Consider the following 18820-nt stretch of genomic DNA (forward strand, 5'->3'; position numbering starts at 1 on the left):
GCTATGCTGCAATTTTTAATGTGCTAGGACAAGCAGCGCTAGCACATGTCTATCTACCTGTGCTGGGAAGAATGCTCCAAGCTGCAGTGTAGGCACATCTAAAGATTCCAGTCAGTAGCAATGTTTTCCACTTGGATTTCCACAGGGGCTTCCTCCACCTGAGCAACTTAACTAATGCTGGCTGGAGAGACAGAATCATCATACATAACTTCTCATCTCTGCCCCTTTTTTCCACTAGCAAAACAGCAGCCATCTGTCCCCCTGCAAGAGAATACCTTGGTTTCCCCTGAATTTGGCAATGCTGGTTTCCTTTTCCATTTATGTTGGAAGAAGGGAACACTTTTTAAATTTAATGAGAGTCTTGTTTAAAAATGTAAAAAGGGAATTGCTAGGGCATTTCTTCCCCTTGATATCAATGGGAACCATTGTTTTCACCAGTAGGCTTTTCACATCCTCCTTTGCATTAGTCCTTGAAAACACCCAGAAGCTGCAGTAAGAGATTGCTGGCTCTAGGTGCTTTTATCGAGATGGAGTGTGATGCCAGACTTGATTCTGAAGAAGAAGTAGTAGCAGTGCTTAATCATCTGTGTCAATATTTTAAACTCCTCTTGGGAAAAATTTGCTGACCTGCTCAAGAATCCTGGAATTGCCACTAGGAATAGGTGCCAACATCAGCTGACAGTCACAGCCACTGAGTATCAGCTGACAGTTTTTTAAAAATCCTGGGTCGGGCACAGAAATTGAATTAGCATGTGTTGACGGTTCATATTTTGTGTCAATGACATACTGCATGAAAATCCTACATGAACCCTATCTGCTAGCCAATTGTTTGCTTTCTTTTTGAAAATAACATGAGTAAATGGGACCCAAAGCATAGACTACACAAACCCTTCTGTGCTGTTCACCGTGCAGAGTCAGACAGCTCTGGTGGCTGAGTTGTCCCCTTGTGCAGTCAACCTGTGCACTGAATGAGGCCTGTGGAAAAAATAGCATGTGATCACATAATTGCAGGGAGGAAGCCTGAGCCCCCTGGCTGGAGCCAAGGTTCTAAGGGCTTCTCTGCTTTGTGGTGGGGGACTCCCTGGGCTGCCCCTAGTGTAGAGGGCAGCTAGTTGCTTTGTTCTGTTTTGGAAAAATCAGATGGAAATGTTTAGAATTTTCCAGAATAAAAAGTTTTTGGAATTTTCATGGGAAATTTTTAGTTTTTGTTCTGACTCGGAAGGGAAACTTTTTTGAAATGTCAGAATTTTCTGTGGAATGGAAATTTCAAGTTTTGACCAGCTCTAGTCAGGAGCCTTCAAAAGGAACATAACCCCTAAGTTTATTTCCACATAGAGAATGCTGCTTGCTTAGTCTCCTACAGCTTCCACCACAGTGGTCCTTTTTCTCTTTGATGTTAGAGATAGCAAGTGTAAAGAAATCATGTACAGTTCCAAGATTTCATCATTTTCCTTCTGTTTTTACTTGAGAACATTGCATTACATATGTTTCTATATTGGTGTAATTTATCTCAACTAATATTCCAGCTGCACTGTAGTGAAGTAGGAACCTATGGAATGTCTGTCCAGTTCTTGATTATTATAAAAAAAAAAAAAAAAAAAACCCTAGGTGAAAGCCTGTACTGTCATACAGGTGTAATTCGTAAAGTGTAAAAAAAAAAAAAAAAAAAAAATTGCTGAGTACTTAAAAACCAGACTGTAATATGATGGCTGAACCTGGTGATATTCTAAACACAAAGAGCTCTCAATCATCTTGTAGCTGTTTCCATTGCTTCATGCTGACTCAACAGACATTTTAGGCTTCAGGGCAACACACAGAATGACAATCTAGAAATCTTATTATATCGATTATAGAACTCGAAATGCTTTTAGGCCATGTCTACACTACCCGCCAGATCGGTGGTTAGTGATCGATCTATCAGGGATCGATTTATCGCGTCTAGTGTAGACCTGATAAATCGATCCCTGATCGCTCTGCCATCGACTCCGGAACTCCAGTACGGCGAGAGGCGGAAGTGGAGTCGACAGGGGAGTGGCAGCCGTCAATCCCACGCCACGAGGACACGAATTAAGTGATTCTAATTCGATCTAAGATACGTCGACTTCAGCTACACTATTCTCGTAGCTGAAGTTGTGAATCTTAGATCAATCCCCCCCCCAGTGTAGGCCAGGCCTTAGACAATAGCCTTGCTCATATCAATTCATTACAATACAATATGTCTTTATTTTGTTTAGCATCTTTTATACAAAATTGTATTCTAAAATGCTTCACAGAACAAATAGTTAATATAGAATATACATTACAGAAAAGCTGTGTCATAATTTCTCTCCCTTTGTTTATGGCCTTAAGAGGCATATACAACAGAGAAAAGATCCATTTTCAGATTACATTTGGAAAGAGATCATCAACATGTTTAACAAGGCCAAGGCTTCTGAATTATCCAACACCATCACAATCTGACGTAAATTATGCATCAGTTTCTGAGGCAAATTGGAAATTACACAGCTGTATTAATTCTGAAATCATTCAATAACCTTCACTTTTATTAAAATAATTGTAAAATTAAAATAATAGTGAAAATAAAAATAGTCACATTACATTCAAGTTCAAAAAACAAATTAAAGTATTTACCACAGAATTTAGTTGGAAATAATTTTTTAAACAATTAATTAAGCCACATGCTTAATCAGGAAATTTTGGAGTTGAGGAGTTTGGGAAGGCAGCTGCTCTTCATGGTTTGTAACACAGGAGATTGGGAACAAGCAGTGACAGAACTGTCTTGGAAAAGGGGAGGTGGACGCTTGCAAGACAAGGCATTCAGTAAACCTAAATTCTGTTAGACTGAAGAATCACGTGGCAGCCCCCTTGCTCAGCTGTGCAGCTGCTAAGGCCCACATGAGTGAATCTATTGTGTGTAGTTCAGGAGCGGCACATGGCAGCTGCTGTCCTCTGTAAACCTCCCCTGCTCCCTAAAAAAATGCTTAAGCTCATTCTGTGCACTACCTCTGAGAGAAGGTTTGGCAAGGCAGGTAGCTCTCACCCTTGTTGCTGTGCTGAATTAGAGAGGGCTCTTGATGCTTCCCGCTCTGTCTCCTAAGGAAACCCATTAAACTCCCAGATATGTCGAAAATGTTGGGCAGATGAACTGAAAAGCTGGAAGATAGGAGGAAAATGGCCCTTTTTGTAGATTAAAGTAACATTGTGGAGTAAAAGATCATTTTTATGTAGCCTTTAGTGTGGGTACATAACCACGGGGTCCTGCATAAGACTATCAAATTTAATAAAGTTAGCTATCTTACGGAGATAGTCTTATCAATGCTAAAAGAATTCATATCCACTTCATAAAATGACTGCATTTTAAAAAAAATTAGTTTTATTAACCTTTTCCTCATTAGCATCATTTATTGTATTTTTCTCCTGCCTTTCGTGTCTGACATTCCAACTGTGGGTTTTCCCTTCTCCTAGTGATCAGAACCATGCTTGTCTCTAAGATTCTCCCTTTTGGGCAGTCCCAGGTGCTCCAATCCCCGGATTAAACCATTTTTATTCTTTTTGTCTCATGGCCCCTAGAAGCAAATAGAAATATCAAAGCACTGAGCCCAGTCCCGAAAAGAAAAAAGAATTCACCAAATCAGTCTTCCCTTCTCATAAAAGGAAAGAAGGAAGGAATGTCCCTGCTTCATCTAGTTAATCTTCCTCTGCTCTGTTCCTACTTTATCTAGGTGATGGTATAGACAGGGTTTGCACTGGTCCTGAAAAATAGTCTGAGAGTAGAGTAGAGGTGCTTTCAGAGTCACACGTGGACAGTTCAGACAAAGAGACAGAACAGACCCCCTCCTTCCAGAACTGTCTAAGACAATGCTGAGAACTATGGCTATCCAATCTGGTGACACTGACTTTCCAAAAAAAAACCAGAACAAATTTAAAAAAAGGAGTACTTGTGGCACCTTAGAGTCTAACAAATTTATTTGAGCATAAGCTTTCGTGAGCTACAGCTCACTTCATCGGCTTATGCTCAAATAAATTTGTTAGTCTCTAAGGTGCCACAAGTACTCCTTTTCTTTTTGCGAATACAGACTAACACGGCTGCTATTCTGAAACCAGAACAAATTTAGTAACACTCCTAGAATAGGCTCTGTCACAGTTGACGGCAACTGTATTCCCCTCTGTGATCCACCAAAGACAATCACTCTAGGCCTCTGGCTCCCTAGCTGATGCCTTTCTTGAGTGGAGACACTTGTCTCTCCCTCTTCTGACTGGGATGTTTCCAGGTGGTACAGTTCCCTGACTATACTGTGACCTCCCCAGCAAAAGACTGCCTAAACAGGCTTGCTTCACTTCTTTTCTCAGAAATGTTAAATTGTTTTGTTACCACACAGCCCTTTATAAGCAAGCACTTTTATTCTTAAGGTGAAAACATTACAGAGACAACATATTAAAAACTAATAAAAGAACCTATCTGCATGCTCACCAGTTCATTGCAGCTTTCATTCAGAACTAGCTCCCGAGTCTTATGGGGCCTCAGGGGCCAAAGATCTTCCAATCCATCCGTAAGGTTGGGGTTCCCCCTTAGACCAGAGGTTCTGTTCATTTGTTAGATCAGAAAGAAAGCCCTGAGTTTTAACTCAGGCTATTTATCCAATTGTTGGTTCCTTGAGAATCCAGTTTGAACCAATATGTGTGAGCCTCTCTCCAGGTGATGTTAGCTCTCTGAACCTGAGAGAATTTGTCTAATTATGCCCCCATGTTCTTAGTTCTTGGAGGGCTGTGGTCTCCCTGCCCTATGGAAATACATGCAGTCGCTCAATAGTACATGAACATTTGCATATTTAATACAACAAGCTTCTAAAATTCTTAATTCAGTAAGGTTTCTCCAGGATCTTATCATATCTGTCAGGCTCCACAGCCTTAGTGCCTCTGCATCCTGCCCTAAACTCTCCACGCTGGGAGCTGGGCTGTGCAGCACACAGTGAATGTGCATTCTGTGTGGTCTATTGAAATCCTTCTCCCAAAGACCACACAGGAGAGTAGAATTGGTTCTGCTGTGTTGGGTCTGCTGAGCCTGCAGAGATATGGGGACAGGATTTGCCCTTTAAGGCATTTTTAAAAGGTCACAATGAAACCATGTATGCAGTAGATCTTGTTAAAGAAAATGTCCTGTTTCAGAAGCTGGATGCAGAGCCAACCTACAAAATTGAAGCTTGAGGCTCTTTGGCTTGGGCAAGGTGCTGATACAGAGTGTTTCCTTGATGAAGGAAGAATTGGTGCTGCAAAGCCCATGATGAATATAATCTACTCAGGGCTACATTATAAAACCAGAAGAGGTTTAGGAAGCCTTCACAACTCTTTTGGCTTCATGAAACTACCTCTTTGTTTCTCTACTATTTGGGGAATGCATTGTTTGGGAAAAGCTTCCCTCAAACTTTGTACTTTTCAAGGGTAAGAATTCAGTCAATTGGATATTTTTAGAGAAGGAAAAATTACTTGCCTGCAATTCACTAACTCTGGACAGATGATTTGATTGGTTTCCTGCTCTCCCATCTTCCTCTCAGACTGAGAAGCGAATGTTGCTTTATAACTTTCTTTTTGGTCACCCTACCACATATTTGTTAGGGGCAAAAGTTATGTTTGATGATTTAGGACACGTTTGCGTCTTGCTCCTCAAGTAAGAGGAAAAGGAATTTATATAGAGTATGCAGGTAACAGCAAATAGCCTGTGTCTGAGACACATGTATATTGTCTTAAAGGCTCAAAAATTACAGGGTCATGGCCTATTTCATGATAGACATGCAAGACCAAAGAGCATGAACATTATCAAATGAAATCTTCAGAGAAGTTGATTTACATGTAAGGAAGTTTCACTTTCAAAAATAAGGATTGGAAAACTTTGCAAACACAAGGGGGCAAAGTCAAAAGCAAAACTCGCATTGAATTCAGACCCTCACACACTCATTTTCTAGATATATTGACACTATCCAGTATGTGTGAAAAACATTATTTTTTATGAATTAACAGAAACTGTATAAGTAGCTCTATTTCTCAGTGCAGATTTGATTAAACAAAAAGAAATGATCACATCACAAAAATTAAGGGACTTGATATTTGAAATATAATGCTAAATACACTTAAAATGTCTTCACTATATCTATTTTTACTAACATTATTTTGTGGAACCCTTTCTGCTCAACTGTCACCCCATGAAAGTCATTACAGGTGACAGTTAATTTTAGAAATCTTATTGTGTACAAATCTTTGGAATGGGTATTAACAATGTATAAAATATTATCAATTTGGAAGGGATGTGAGAGAAGTCATCTTTTGCAAAAGACTGAAAATTGACTTTTTCTCCCATAAACTAGCTAGATGGCAGTATCTTCACATAGGCTGAGAAATGTGCAAAGAAAAGCATTCATTTTATTTCCTTTTTATGTCAGAAGTCTAGGCATCCTTCCCTTTCCTTCTACTCTATTTTTTAACTTTGGAATGTTTTTCTGCACTTAACTGTTCCATAAAATATGACATTGCAGTGGATACAATATACATATATTTGAGGAGGCAGTTTTCTTATATTTCCTGCTTTTATATAATTTTTCAAACAAATGTATCTTTAAGATGAAATTTCTCAAGTTTGTGCCATGCCAAAAGTGATATTTTTGGCAAGTATGGTAAAATTCCATTGGGTGTGTTTTTAATTATTGGAACATGGGCAAAGTTTGCTGAGATCAAGTGATTTCATAAGTTTGGGGGGGAAAAAGTTTAGATATAACAGTTGCCAGTTCTTGAAATTCACCCACAGTTCATATCAGGTATGTGTTTTTCCTTTAAAATTTTAGCCAAGTATTGCAGTCCAGAGCTCCAGATGTATTTGTTTGGAATTGGAAAGAATTTCAGTTGACTGTTTCAAGAATTCACCCTAGAAATAAACTTAGATAACTTTTTTATACGTACATGATGCATTCTCCGAACAATAATGCACTTATCATTTTTGGCACTGATCTTGCAGGGGTCTCCCTTTGCAGATTCAGTTGGAGATTTTATTTCAGATAAACCCAGGTTTATAAATTAATTTGAATATAAAGCCGTTCACAATTCATAACTTCACTTTTTTCTTGTTTAAGTGAAAGAAAAGACAACAATTTAAATGAATAAAAGTCAGGACATTCATGGATAAATTTCCCTCAGAGACCATGATTGGTCCATTCTAAATATGTGCAGTAAGTTTATAAAACTAACCAATATGTGCAAGGTGGCTGAATTGTGTGGGAAATATAATTTGGATTTTCTTGATGCCTTTGTGCATTTATGGTCTGACCCATATCATTGCATTAGAGAGCTTTTGCATTGGAGAGGAGCTTAATTTGAAGCCTGGGATTTTTGTTTGTTTGTTTATCTTCGAGGCAACTAGCGTTTGTCCTTCCTGTGGAGCGTAGAGAAATGTTACCTGTGCCCTTTGTGATGAGGCAGCACTCTCTATTAATGGTGTGAAATTGGTAGTACCCTTCTCATTCTGAATGTTTTCAGCACACATGAAATACAAGAAAGAAACAAAATAGAAACAGGATTTACATAAAAAGAATGGGTGAGCTCAAGAATGGTGTGTTGAAGTAGCACTCAGGTAGAGAAATATAGACTGCCATGATGAATAATCTCACACTTGCCCTTCACATCTTTGGTCTCTCAGCACATCTGGGTAAACCTATCACAGCAATTTAGACAATGAAAGCAGAGAAAAGAAAATGCCCTAAAAAATAGCAGATGGAAAATGTAATCTACGATAGTAGATCAAACCTGCTGAAAGTTAATATTGAGTTGGACATAAAAATAGTCATCACATGGGTGCTTCTAAACTAGCTACAATAATGGCTTTCCCCTTTCTGTGTAGTCTGTTTATTACCAGTCTCATTAACAGAAATTAGAATGTTCTTGTGTGTAGTACGATAAACTTTACATTAGTGGTTTCAAACTTTTTCAGCTGAGGCCCTCCCCTTCCCCTTTGAGGTCCCAACCAACCCAAAAATAGACACATGCAAAAAGTACACTTGATAGCCTGCTCATAAGCCTAACAGAGATCTTTAACACAACTTTAATTAAATTATCTATACCTGTACGTTTCAAATACACAGATACTTAATGTGAAGGATGTGCCTGTTTCTCTGCGGACAGTTATGTGGAGAGATTTTTTTAAACTGACCCCCTGAGGTTGTCCTCTACTTCCAGTCTCAAATGGTACTTGTCTTTAGCACAGCCAGCAAAGAGAATCTGATCTCACACAAATAAGATGAAGTAAAAGAGCTTTGATCACACACTTTGACAAAACTGAATATTCTGAGCCAACTTTCAACCAAAAATCCCCCAAAGACCATTTTGTAAATTGAATGTCCAGTATCCTATCACTCTGAAGTTCAATCAGATTCTCCTGAATGTCATCTCAGAGCTGGGACAAGGTCACTGCCTCAGCTACAAAAGGTTCGATAATCCAGTCTTTCAGGGGTGCATTTCCTTTGGTAAAATATTTATCCAAACTGACTCTGAGAGTAGTCAAGTGATTCTTGGTTGGCTCCACAACATTCAATAGTTCAGATTGTGTTTCGTCGATAGCGTCAGTTAACAGGAGTGGAATGCTTAAACCAGTTTCGATCTTTGGTTTCCGTAGAGCTAGCTTTCTCTTGAATGTCAATATGTTGTTGTGCAGGTCAAAAATAGTACTTTCCGCTCCTTGCAATGAGACATTTAGATAATTCAGTTTGTCAAAAATATCAGCAAGGTAAGCCAAAAGGACAAGCCAGCAGGGATCACACAGTGTCTCTGTGTTGCTGAAATTCAAATCCATTAGAAAAAGTCTAACTTAGTTTCTCAGTTCAAAAATGTGTTGCAGCACTTTCCCCCTGGATAGCCACCTGACTTCCATGTGAAACAAAAAAGGATTGTGCTCCTTTCCGATTTCTGTAAAAAGGATTACAAAGAGATGTGCCTCAGTGGGCTGGATCTTAATAAAGTTCATGATTTTGATTGCAGAACTCAGAACATTAGTAAGTTCCTGATCTATGTTTCAAGTTGCAAGGGCTTCGCGGTGTATCATGCAATGAGTCCACGATATATGTGGAACAATTTCAAATATTTTGGCTTTCAAGCCTGCCCTTCCTCCAGTCATAAAAGGGGCTCTATCCGTGTCGATGCCGACTCAGGCTTCCCACTTCAACTCATGAGAAGTTAAGAAGTCATTTAAAATGTTAAATGTTTAGATCCAGTTGCATGCATCTTAACTGGCTTGCAGAAGAGAAAATCTTCCAATATTGATGTTTTGTGACTGTACCTAATGTAAGCAATTAAATTAGCTTCTTTTGATATATCTGTTGCTTCATCCAACTGGATTGCAAATAAAATGGATTGTAATTGAGAGATCAGCTGTGCATTGATATTTTCTTACAGGTCAGAGATTTGGCGACTCACCGTATTGTCTGACAGCAGGATCATTTTTAACTTCTCTGCCTTACTGTCACCAAGCATTGTCCTGCAAATATCAATTGCAGCTGGGATAATCAGTTTTTCCCCAGTTGCATAAGACTTTTTGTTCTTGGCAATGTGGTTGATATGATGACTGTATCAGCTGTTTCAGCTTCTTCCTTTCATTTCAGAACATTACTATCTTTTGGCAATAAATACTGATCCATTTTTCACCACATAATATGAAAAAATATCAAACTCACCAGTGGAATAAGCTCTGCACAACTGCTTGTTGTAAGGACGGGATATGATACACTAAACCAGAAGATGGGAAAGGTAGTTGTTACTATAGAAATGATCATGGCTGCTGCAATTTTGTCAGCTGGACAGCTGATAGCGGGAGCCCCAGCAGACAGCTGACAGGGGCTGACAGCGGGATCCCGGGCTGTCAGCCCTGGGCAGCCCCACAGTTTGAAAACCTGTGCTTTAAAGGGACTGCATTATTCACTATTCATATGGAGAGTGAACAAGTCCTAGAATATAGCTACTCTTGTTTATTTGAAGTGAATAAATACTCGTTAATATAATAAGCATGAAAGTAATGATGAGATGACAGCTTTAGCTGTCTCAGATTCTCTCTTTAGTGGCTTCATAGAAATATTAAATAGGAAGAATGACAAGACTGAGTCTTGTGGGATCACTCTTGGACCACTGTGAAGAAGTGAATCCAGAGAAGAGCAACTTCCATCCATTCCATGAGATCTCTACTGTGAGTTGTCAACAACCTGTGGTTAATGGAATCAAAGGATGCTAGTAATAGCATAAGCACAGAGACCTTACCCTTTTCCATTGCTAGAAGTATATCTGCCTCTGATATTAAATGATTTCAGATACTCAAGCCTTTTATCCAAATGATAAAAGGGGGAGAGAGTGGAATCCATGTTTAGCTAAAAACTGGTCTTTATTACCTCAATACGTTTCCTAAAAAGGCAAGAATACTAAAGACATTTATTATATTCCATCAAAAAAGCAACATTGTGGTTGCAGGCTTTTATGGGTGCCTACTTCTCGAATTATACTGTATATGACATCAGACATTTTTTCATCAACCTTATATACATGTATACAGTCTGGGAAAAGTCCTTATAGACTTAAGGGCTAGATGGGGCCATCGTGATCATTCAGTCTCACCTCCTGCACACCGCAGGTCACAGAACCTCACATGTCCCGTCCTGTAATAGACGCATAACCTCTGGCTGAGTTACTGAAATCCTCAAATCATGATTTAAAGACTTCAAGTTACAGAGACTCTGCCATTTACTCTGGTTTAAACCAGCAAGTGGCCTATACCCCATGCTTTAGAGGCAGGTAAAAAATCCCAGGGTCTCTGCCAATCTGACCTGGTGGGGAATTCCTCCCCAACACCAAATATAGCGATCAATTCAACCCTGAGTATGTCAACAATACCAACCGACACATACCTGGGAAAGCATTCTCTGTAGTAACTGAGAGCCTTCCCCATCTAGTGCCCCATCTCCTTCCACTGGGGATTTTTGCTACTAGCAATTGCAGATTGGCTACATGCTGTAGTAGGCAATCTCATCATACCATCCCCTCCATAAACAAACTCACTCTTGAAAGAAGTTGGCTATTTTGCCCCCACTGTTCCCCTTGGAAGGCTATTCCAGGCTATTCACTCCTCTGATGGTTAGAAATCTTTGTCTAATTCCAAGCCTAAACTTGTCGATGGCCAGTTTATAACCATTTATTCTTGTGTCAACATTGGCACTTTACTTAAATAACTCCTCTTCCTCCATGGTATTTCCCCTCAGATGTCTTTAGAGAGAGCAGTCAAATCTCCTCTCAACCTTCGCTTGGTTAAGTTAAACAAGCCAAGCTCCTGGATTTTCCTCTCATAAGATAGGTGTTCCATTCCTCTGATCATCCTAGTAGCTCTTCTCTCTACCTGCATTTTCTTTATCTAAAAAATTAGTTATCTTCTCAAAGAAAGAGATCAGGTTGGTCTGGCATGATCTACCTTTTGTAAAACCATGTTGTGTTTTATCCCAATTAGCATTTACCACTATGTTCTTAACTTCTTTCTTTTTCCAAATTTTTTCCAAGATCTTGCATACAGTAGAGGTCAGACTAACAAGCCTGTCGTTTCCTGGATCACCGTTTTTCCCTTTCCTAAAAATAGATATTATATTAGCAGTTCTCCATTCATAGGGTATGACCCCTGAGTTTACGGATTCATTGAGAGTATCATGTTTCCTGCCTGCTTAGCAAGACAGACATTAGGCACAGCAGCACTGAGCTGCCAAGCAAAGGGGTTGGTGGTCAGAGAGTCAGAATTGGAGCAAAGAGAACTGAGCTGACTCAGAGACAGGAGAAGAGAAGGGACTGAGCAGAGCAGTAGACATGAGATGCCAGTCAGAGGGCAGGTGGATGGGCCTGATTGATGTCAGCCAAACAAATAATGCCTTGGGAAAACAGTGTAAAGCCAGGAGGAAATGCACTACTGAGCATGCCTCAGGCTGAGCTTCATTTTGAAAGTGTGTGTCTGTTAATGCTCTAATTAATCAGATGTGTGTGGTGACTGAGGAGGAAAGAGATTGGATATCAGCTTTTCATCTATAGTGAGGTTCAAAGGTAATGTTCAAGCCAGTCCAGAGTAAGATGTGTCATAACCTTGCAAACATAGAAGCATCTGCTGGTGAAAGGCAGTTTGAGCTAATTTTAAGAGGAAAATAAAGCTTGCAAACTTAAGGCTGCAGTCAGGTAGTTAAAAGGCGGTTATTTTTGTCTGAAAGGCAATAGCTATTGTAGTTTGCCAACTAAGCCAGAGTAGGCTTTAAAATAAACTACACTTTAATTTTATTTGCTGCAACTGCTAAACAACAGTTTTACCAGATTTGAGGAGTGAGATTACCTTTCTGTAATACTTCATTACAGTTTTTTTGTAATTGCAAATTTACTGACTGCTGCCAAGGGTAGACTGCTTAATATGCTAATCAGTTCAAGACTTACACACTGTATAAACACTATTTATATTTATTTATACGACACTAGCACCTAGGAACCTCAGACAAAGACCAGGGCCAATTGTGCTGTGCACTATATAGACAAATAACAAGACAGTCGCTAACATGGAGAGCTCACAGTTTTTATGTCTGAAGCAATGCAGCAGACAGACAAAACAGGCAAACCAGGTAGGGGTGGTAATGAACAGGAATGAGTAGCAAACAGAAGTCATAGCTCACTGCTAATCAGGCACATAGGAGTGACGTGTAGCAATCAAGGCAAGAGTAAATTTAAAGGAGAGATTTAAAAGGAGTATGAATTTTGATGAGCTGGTTTCCCCAAGCATACGGGGTGTCATTGTAGAAAGTGCAGAGATCATTGAGAGAGAAATGGACAAATGAGTGATCAAGTCTGGTATCACTGGCAAAGCAAAAGTGGGATTTAGTCGCTCAGTAAAACAGATTTTACAGACTGCATGGAACTAAGGAGGTTGTGTTTGATATGATATAGGAAGGGGAGCCAAAGGAGGGATGCAAAGAGGGGTCTGATGTGGTCAGAACTGTGACCCAGGAAGATTATCTTAGTAGCAGGTTTTGCCTGGATTTCAGATGGGGTGTATAACTGGTGTCAAGGCCAGAAAGGAGATTACAGTACCAAAGGCATGAGACACTGAGAGCCTGATCTAGAGTGTTGGCAGTCTAGACAGACAGAAGAGGCAGATTCTTTAACATGTTATATTAGTAGGCACAGCAAGACTAGGATATGGCATGACTGTCTGAATGTAGAGAGGGGGCAGAGTTCAAGTTTATGCCCAGATTATATATTTGAGTGACTAGGATGATGATGGTGTTTATCCATGGTAACAGATAAATTGGGATTGGGGAGGAAGGTTTCAAGGAGCAGATCAAAACCTGAGTTTTGGCCACACTGATCTGGAGTTGCTGGCTAGACATCCAAAAGGAGTATCAGAAAGACAAAACAAGATGTGGGACTGTTTAAAAATTAAATAATCACAGATTTGATTTCGATTTTATTTAAAAAAACAATGTCTGGAACACATCTACTCACCCTTTTGGACTTCAGGGGTAAAAATAATAATATTTTAAAAAATCAGCCTAAAGCAGGAGAGGGGTAAGTGTAAAGGACATAGCATATGGGATAGGAATATGAGAAACTTCGATGTAGATGCATTTTCCAAAACTCACGGAAAGCTATAAATCCCCATGGTTTGTGTATCAAAAAAATGAAATATTTCATGTAATTTTCAGAAAATATGATAAGCTTTCTGATAAGGGCATTCCTCTTGTAAGTGTCTGTAAGACCTTTAGAATGTATTACCTACATGTACATGACTGCTGTTCTGCTCATGTGAAATTCATAAAATGTCATTTTGTCTACAAGAAGCTCCTTTTCTAGATAGCTCTGCAATATGCAACGGGGGAGAAAATGTGCATTTTCTGCAATGAATTTAGAACAAGCCCACTCACACATAGATAGAAAAGCACATTCCTGGGCTTGCTATAGATATGAATGAATTTGCCATATGTAGACACTTTCTCCTATCAGGCTCTTACTGTATCTATTATCTTGAAAAGGGACCAGGAACAAAACATACTAGTGGACATAGTCACAGTGAATACATAATTGCAATATTAGGCAAAAGTGGAAGAGCAGATAAGTGCTATTCTATGTGATTAGACCTAGATTACAAAATAGATGGACATATCTCATTGGATTATTTAGGAGTTAGAATTTACATTTGAACTTTAAATAAATGATTATTAGGGCTGTCAAGTGATTAAACAAATTAATGGTGATTAATCGTGCTGTTAAACAAAATAGAATACCATTTATTTAAATCTTTTTGGATGTTTTCTACATTTTCAAATATATTGATTTCAATTATAACACAGAACACAGTGCTCACTTTATATTTATTTTTATTACAAATATTTGCACTGTAAAAAATGAAAGAAATAGTATTTTTCAATTCACCTAATACAAGAACTGTAGTACAATTGCTTTATCATGAAAGTTGAACTTAGAAATGTAGAATTATGTACACAAATTGTTTTATTTTTGAATGCAGTTAATGTAAAACTTTAGAGGCTACAAGTCACTCAGTCCTACTTCTTTTTCAGTCAATTGCTAAGATAAAGAAGTTTGTTTACATTTGCAGGAGATAATGCTGCCTGCTTCTTGTTTACAGTGTCACCTAAAAGTGAAAACAGGCATCCGCATGCCTACTGTTGTAGCCAGCGTTGTAAGATATTACGTGCCAGATGTGCTAAATATTCATATGTCCCTTCATGCTTCAACCACCATTCAACCGCCATTCCCGAGGACATTAGTTCATGCTGATGACATTATTTTTTAATGAGTGTCATCAGCATGGAAGCATGTCCTCTGAAATGGTGGCCAAAGCATGAAGGGGTATATGAATGTTTAGTATATCTGGCACGTATATACCTTGCAATGCCAGCTACAAAAGTGCCATGCGAATGCCTGTTCTCACTTTCAGGTGACGTTGTAAATAAGAAGCGGGCAGCATTATCTTCTGCAGATGTAAACAAACTTTTTTGTCTTAGCGATTGGCTGAAAAAGAAGTAGGACTGAATGATTTGTAGGCTCACCACCGCTCATTGAAAGGACTAAGTCATTCTGCAAGTCAACGCAATTGTTCGTTGCTGTGGCCAGCAGGATGAAAGGTCGTCCAGTGTCCGCTCAAAGAATGTCGTCTTGGATCACTGCCTGCATTCGCTGCTGTTATGATCAGGCAAAGGTGCCACCTCTGGCAATCGTAGCTGCCCACTCAACCAGGGTGCAAGCGTCTTCGGCAGCTTTCCTAGTCCAAGTGCCTATCCAGGACATCTGTAGGGTGGCCACCTGGTCGTCCATCCACACATTCACGTCCCATTATGCACTTACCCAGCAGACTCGGGATGATGCTGGCTTCAGTAGAGCAGTATTGCAAGCTGCTAGGCTGTGAACTCTGAACCCACCTCCGAGGATACTGCTTGTGAGTCAGCTAGAATGGAATCAACATGAGCAAGCACTCAAAGAAGAAAAATGGTTACATATCTTTTGTAACTGTTGTTCTTCAAGATGTGTTGCTCATGTCCATTCCATTGCCCGCCCTCCTGCCCCTCCGTCGGAGTTGCCGTCAAAAAGGAACTGAAGAACTGGCATAGCGTCGGCAGCACCTAATATACCCAGGCATGTGCACATCTCCTACAAATACCTTCACCCTTTTCCCCATGCTGCCACTTGAGTGGGGAAAGACTCCCTGTCAAAATTCGTAAAGCCACCCCCTTATTCTCCTTCAGGTTTCTCCTTAAAACTGTGATGTATACAGAAAACTGCCATCTGAGAATCGCGAAGCAAGTGGGAAATTGCGATTTATGCTACAAACTGGCTACAAATTGTTCAAACAGTTAATCCATGTTAAAACATCAACCATGAGCAAGACTGTCAGTTACTCTGTGCAGTGTCTAGCACAATGGGACCCCAACCCTGGCTTGTGTCTGGGCACTACCACAATTCAAACGTTTAATAATCATCATATCTTTGTTCCCTCATCCTCCCCTACACGCTCCCCAACTCATTTGTTTATTTCATCCATGCAGTGTGTCTGGTCTTTTTTAGATTTTAAATCTTTTGGGGTGGAAGATACATGTTTGTGGTTGAAGCTTCTAGATCCAACCAAAATATAAATGATAATAAAGACACAAAAGTTGGCATGCCAATAAGTTCAAAGCTCATAGGTGCATGCAGATTCCAGCGGTTCATACAGAGCATTCCTTTCCTCTCAAAGTAGCACTGTTTTTTTTTGTTTTGTTTTGGTTTTTTTTGGTTTTTTGGTTTTTTTTTTTACAATCCAGGCTTGAAGTAGATCATTCAGTAACATTAGTGGGAGCTGCTATTCCAGCTTTTTGGAACAGATTGCTTGAACAGAATGAGCAAACTGTAGGTGCCTTGAAAACAATAATTCAGTATTTGAATATTTGATCCACCTCCAGACCATAACACTTCCAGAGCTCCTATCTGGAAAACGGTGCAACTTGCACATACATGACAACACTGATGTCACTCCTAGAAATACAGTCATCTTTCTTTGAGAAATGGAAAAACTTGATGTTCATTGTCCCCACACATGTGAGCCGAGGTTTCCGGGGTACCTACAGGAAGTTGTTTGTAATAGTTAAAGCATCTTGATTGCATACTGCACCTACAGCAGCAAACTGATAGAGACATAGACATGCTCCAACCAGCTCTTGGAGCACTCCTCATCAGTAATCATGTATGTGGCTGGAATAAAGGGCTGTCCATGATGGCCCAGTGTGTTTCTTTTTGGTGACTTGTATGTCAGAGGTAGTATGTTACTGGGGTTATTTTCAAAGCATCTTATTTTTTCAGATAAATTCACAGTATACACAAAAAGAAAAGGAGTACTTGTGGCACCTTAGAGACTAACAAATTTATTAGAGCATAAGCTTTCGTGAGCTACAGCTCACTTCATCGGATGCATTTGGTGGAAAAAACAGAGTAGAGATTTATATACACACACACAGAGAACATGAAACAATGGGTTTATCATACACACTGTAAGGAGAGTGATCACTTAAGATAAGCCATCACCAACAGCAGGGGGGGGAAGGAGGAAAACCTTTCATGGTGACAAGCAGGTAGGCTAATTCCAGCAGTTAACAAGAATATCAGAGGAACAGTGGGGGGTGGGGTGGGAGGGAGAAATACCATGGGGAAATAGTTTTACTTTGTGTAATGACTCATCCATTCCCAGTCTCTATTCAAGCCTAAGTTAATTGTATCCAGTTTGCAAATTAATTCCAATTCAGCAGTCTCTCGTTGGAGTCTGTTTTTGAAGCTTTTTTGTTGAAGTATAGCCACTCTTAGGTCTGTGATCGAGTGACCAGAGAGATTGAAGTGTTCTCCAACTGGTTTTTGAATGTTATAATTCTTGACGTCTGATTTGTGTCCATTCATTCTTTTACGTAGAGACTGTCCAGTTTGGCCAATGTACATGGCAGAGGGGCATTGCTGGCACATGATGGCATATATCACATTGGTAGATGCGCAGGTGAAGGAGCCTCTGATAGTGTGGCTGATGTGATTAGGCCCTATGATGGTATCCCCTGAATAGATATGTGGACAGAGTTGGCAACGGGCTTTGTTGCAAGGATAGGTTCCTGGGTTAGTGGTTCTGTTGTGTGGTGTGTGGTTGCTGGTGAGTATTTGCTTCAGATTGGGGGGCTGTCTGTAAGCAAGGACTGGTCTGTCTCCCAAGATCTGAGAGAGCGATGGCTCGTCCTTCAGGATAGGTTGTAGATCCTTGATGATGCGTTGGAGGGGTTTTAGTTGGGGGCTGAAGGTGATGGCTAGTGGCGTTCTGTTGTTTTCTTTGTTGGGCCTGTCCTGTAGTAGGTGACTTCTGGGTACTCTTCTGGCTCTGTCAATCTGTTTCTTCACTTCAGCAGGTGGGTACTGTAGTTGTAGGAATGCATGATAGAGATCTTGTAGGTGTTTGTCTCTGTCTGAGGGGTTGGAGCAAATGCGGTTATATCGTAGCGCTTGGCTGTAGACAATGGATCGAGTGGTATGATCTGGATGAAAGCTAGAGGCATGTAGGTAGGAATAGCGGTCAGTAGGTTTCCGATATAGGGTGGTGTTTATATGACCATCGCTTATTAGCACCGTAGTGTCCAGGAAGTGGATCTCTTGTGTGGACTGGTCCAGGCTGAGGTTGATGGTGGGATGGAAATTGTTGAAATCATGGTGGAATTCCTCAAGAGCTTCTTTTCCATGGGTCCAGATGATGAAGATGTCATCAATGTAGCGCAAGTAGAGTAGGGGCATTAGGGAACGAGAGCTGAGGAAGCGTTGTTCTAAGTCAGCCATAAAAATGTTGGCATACTGTGGGGCCATGCGGGTACCCATCGCAGTGCCGCTGATTTGAAGGTATACATTGTCACCAAATGTGAAATAGTTATGGGTCAGGACAAAGTCACAAAGTTCTGCCACCAGGTTAGCCGTGACAGTATCGGGGATACTGTTCCTGACGGCTCGTAGTCCATCTTTGTGTGGAATGTTGGTGTAGAGGGCTTCTACATCCATAGTGGCTAGGATGGTGTTTTTAGGAAGATCACCAATGGACTGTAGTTTCCTCAGGAAATCGGTGGTGTCTCGAAGATAGCTGGGAGTGCTGGTAACGAAGGGCCTGAGGAGGGAGTCTACATAGCCAGACAATCCTGCTGTCAGGGTGCCAATGCCTGAGATGATGGGGCGTCCAGGATTTCCAGGTTTATGGATCTTGGGTAGCAGATAGAATACCCCA

General features: G+C 40.2%; 1 protein-coding gene across 30 annotated transcripts in view; it reads left to right on the plus strand.

The window, feature by feature from the left end:
- MBNL2 (muscleblind like splicing regulator 2) overlaps nt 1-18820 on the plus strand; it is a 181211-nt gene that overhangs the window by 158032 nt on the left and 4359 nt on the right. The window contains exon 11 of one of the 30 annotated variants that reach the window (XM_043504681.1): nt 9016-9378. The exons of the other annotated variants lie outside the window; for them this stretch is intronic. Coding sequence (XP_043360616.1) covers nt 9016-9030 — 15 coding nt within the window. The 3' untranslated portion in view covers nt 9031-9378. Of the gene's footprint in view, nt 1-9015; nt 9379-18820 lie in introns of those variants that run through there. 30 annotated transcript variants of the gene reach the window in all.

The sequence above is a fragment of the Dermochelys coriacea genome, chromosome 1 (assembly GCF_009764565.3).
Source record: "Dermochelys coriacea isolate rDerCor1 chromosome 1, rDerCor1.pri.v4, whole genome shotgun sequence".
NCBI lineage: Eukaryota > Metazoa > Chordata > Testudines > Dermochelyidae > Dermochelys > Dermochelys coriacea.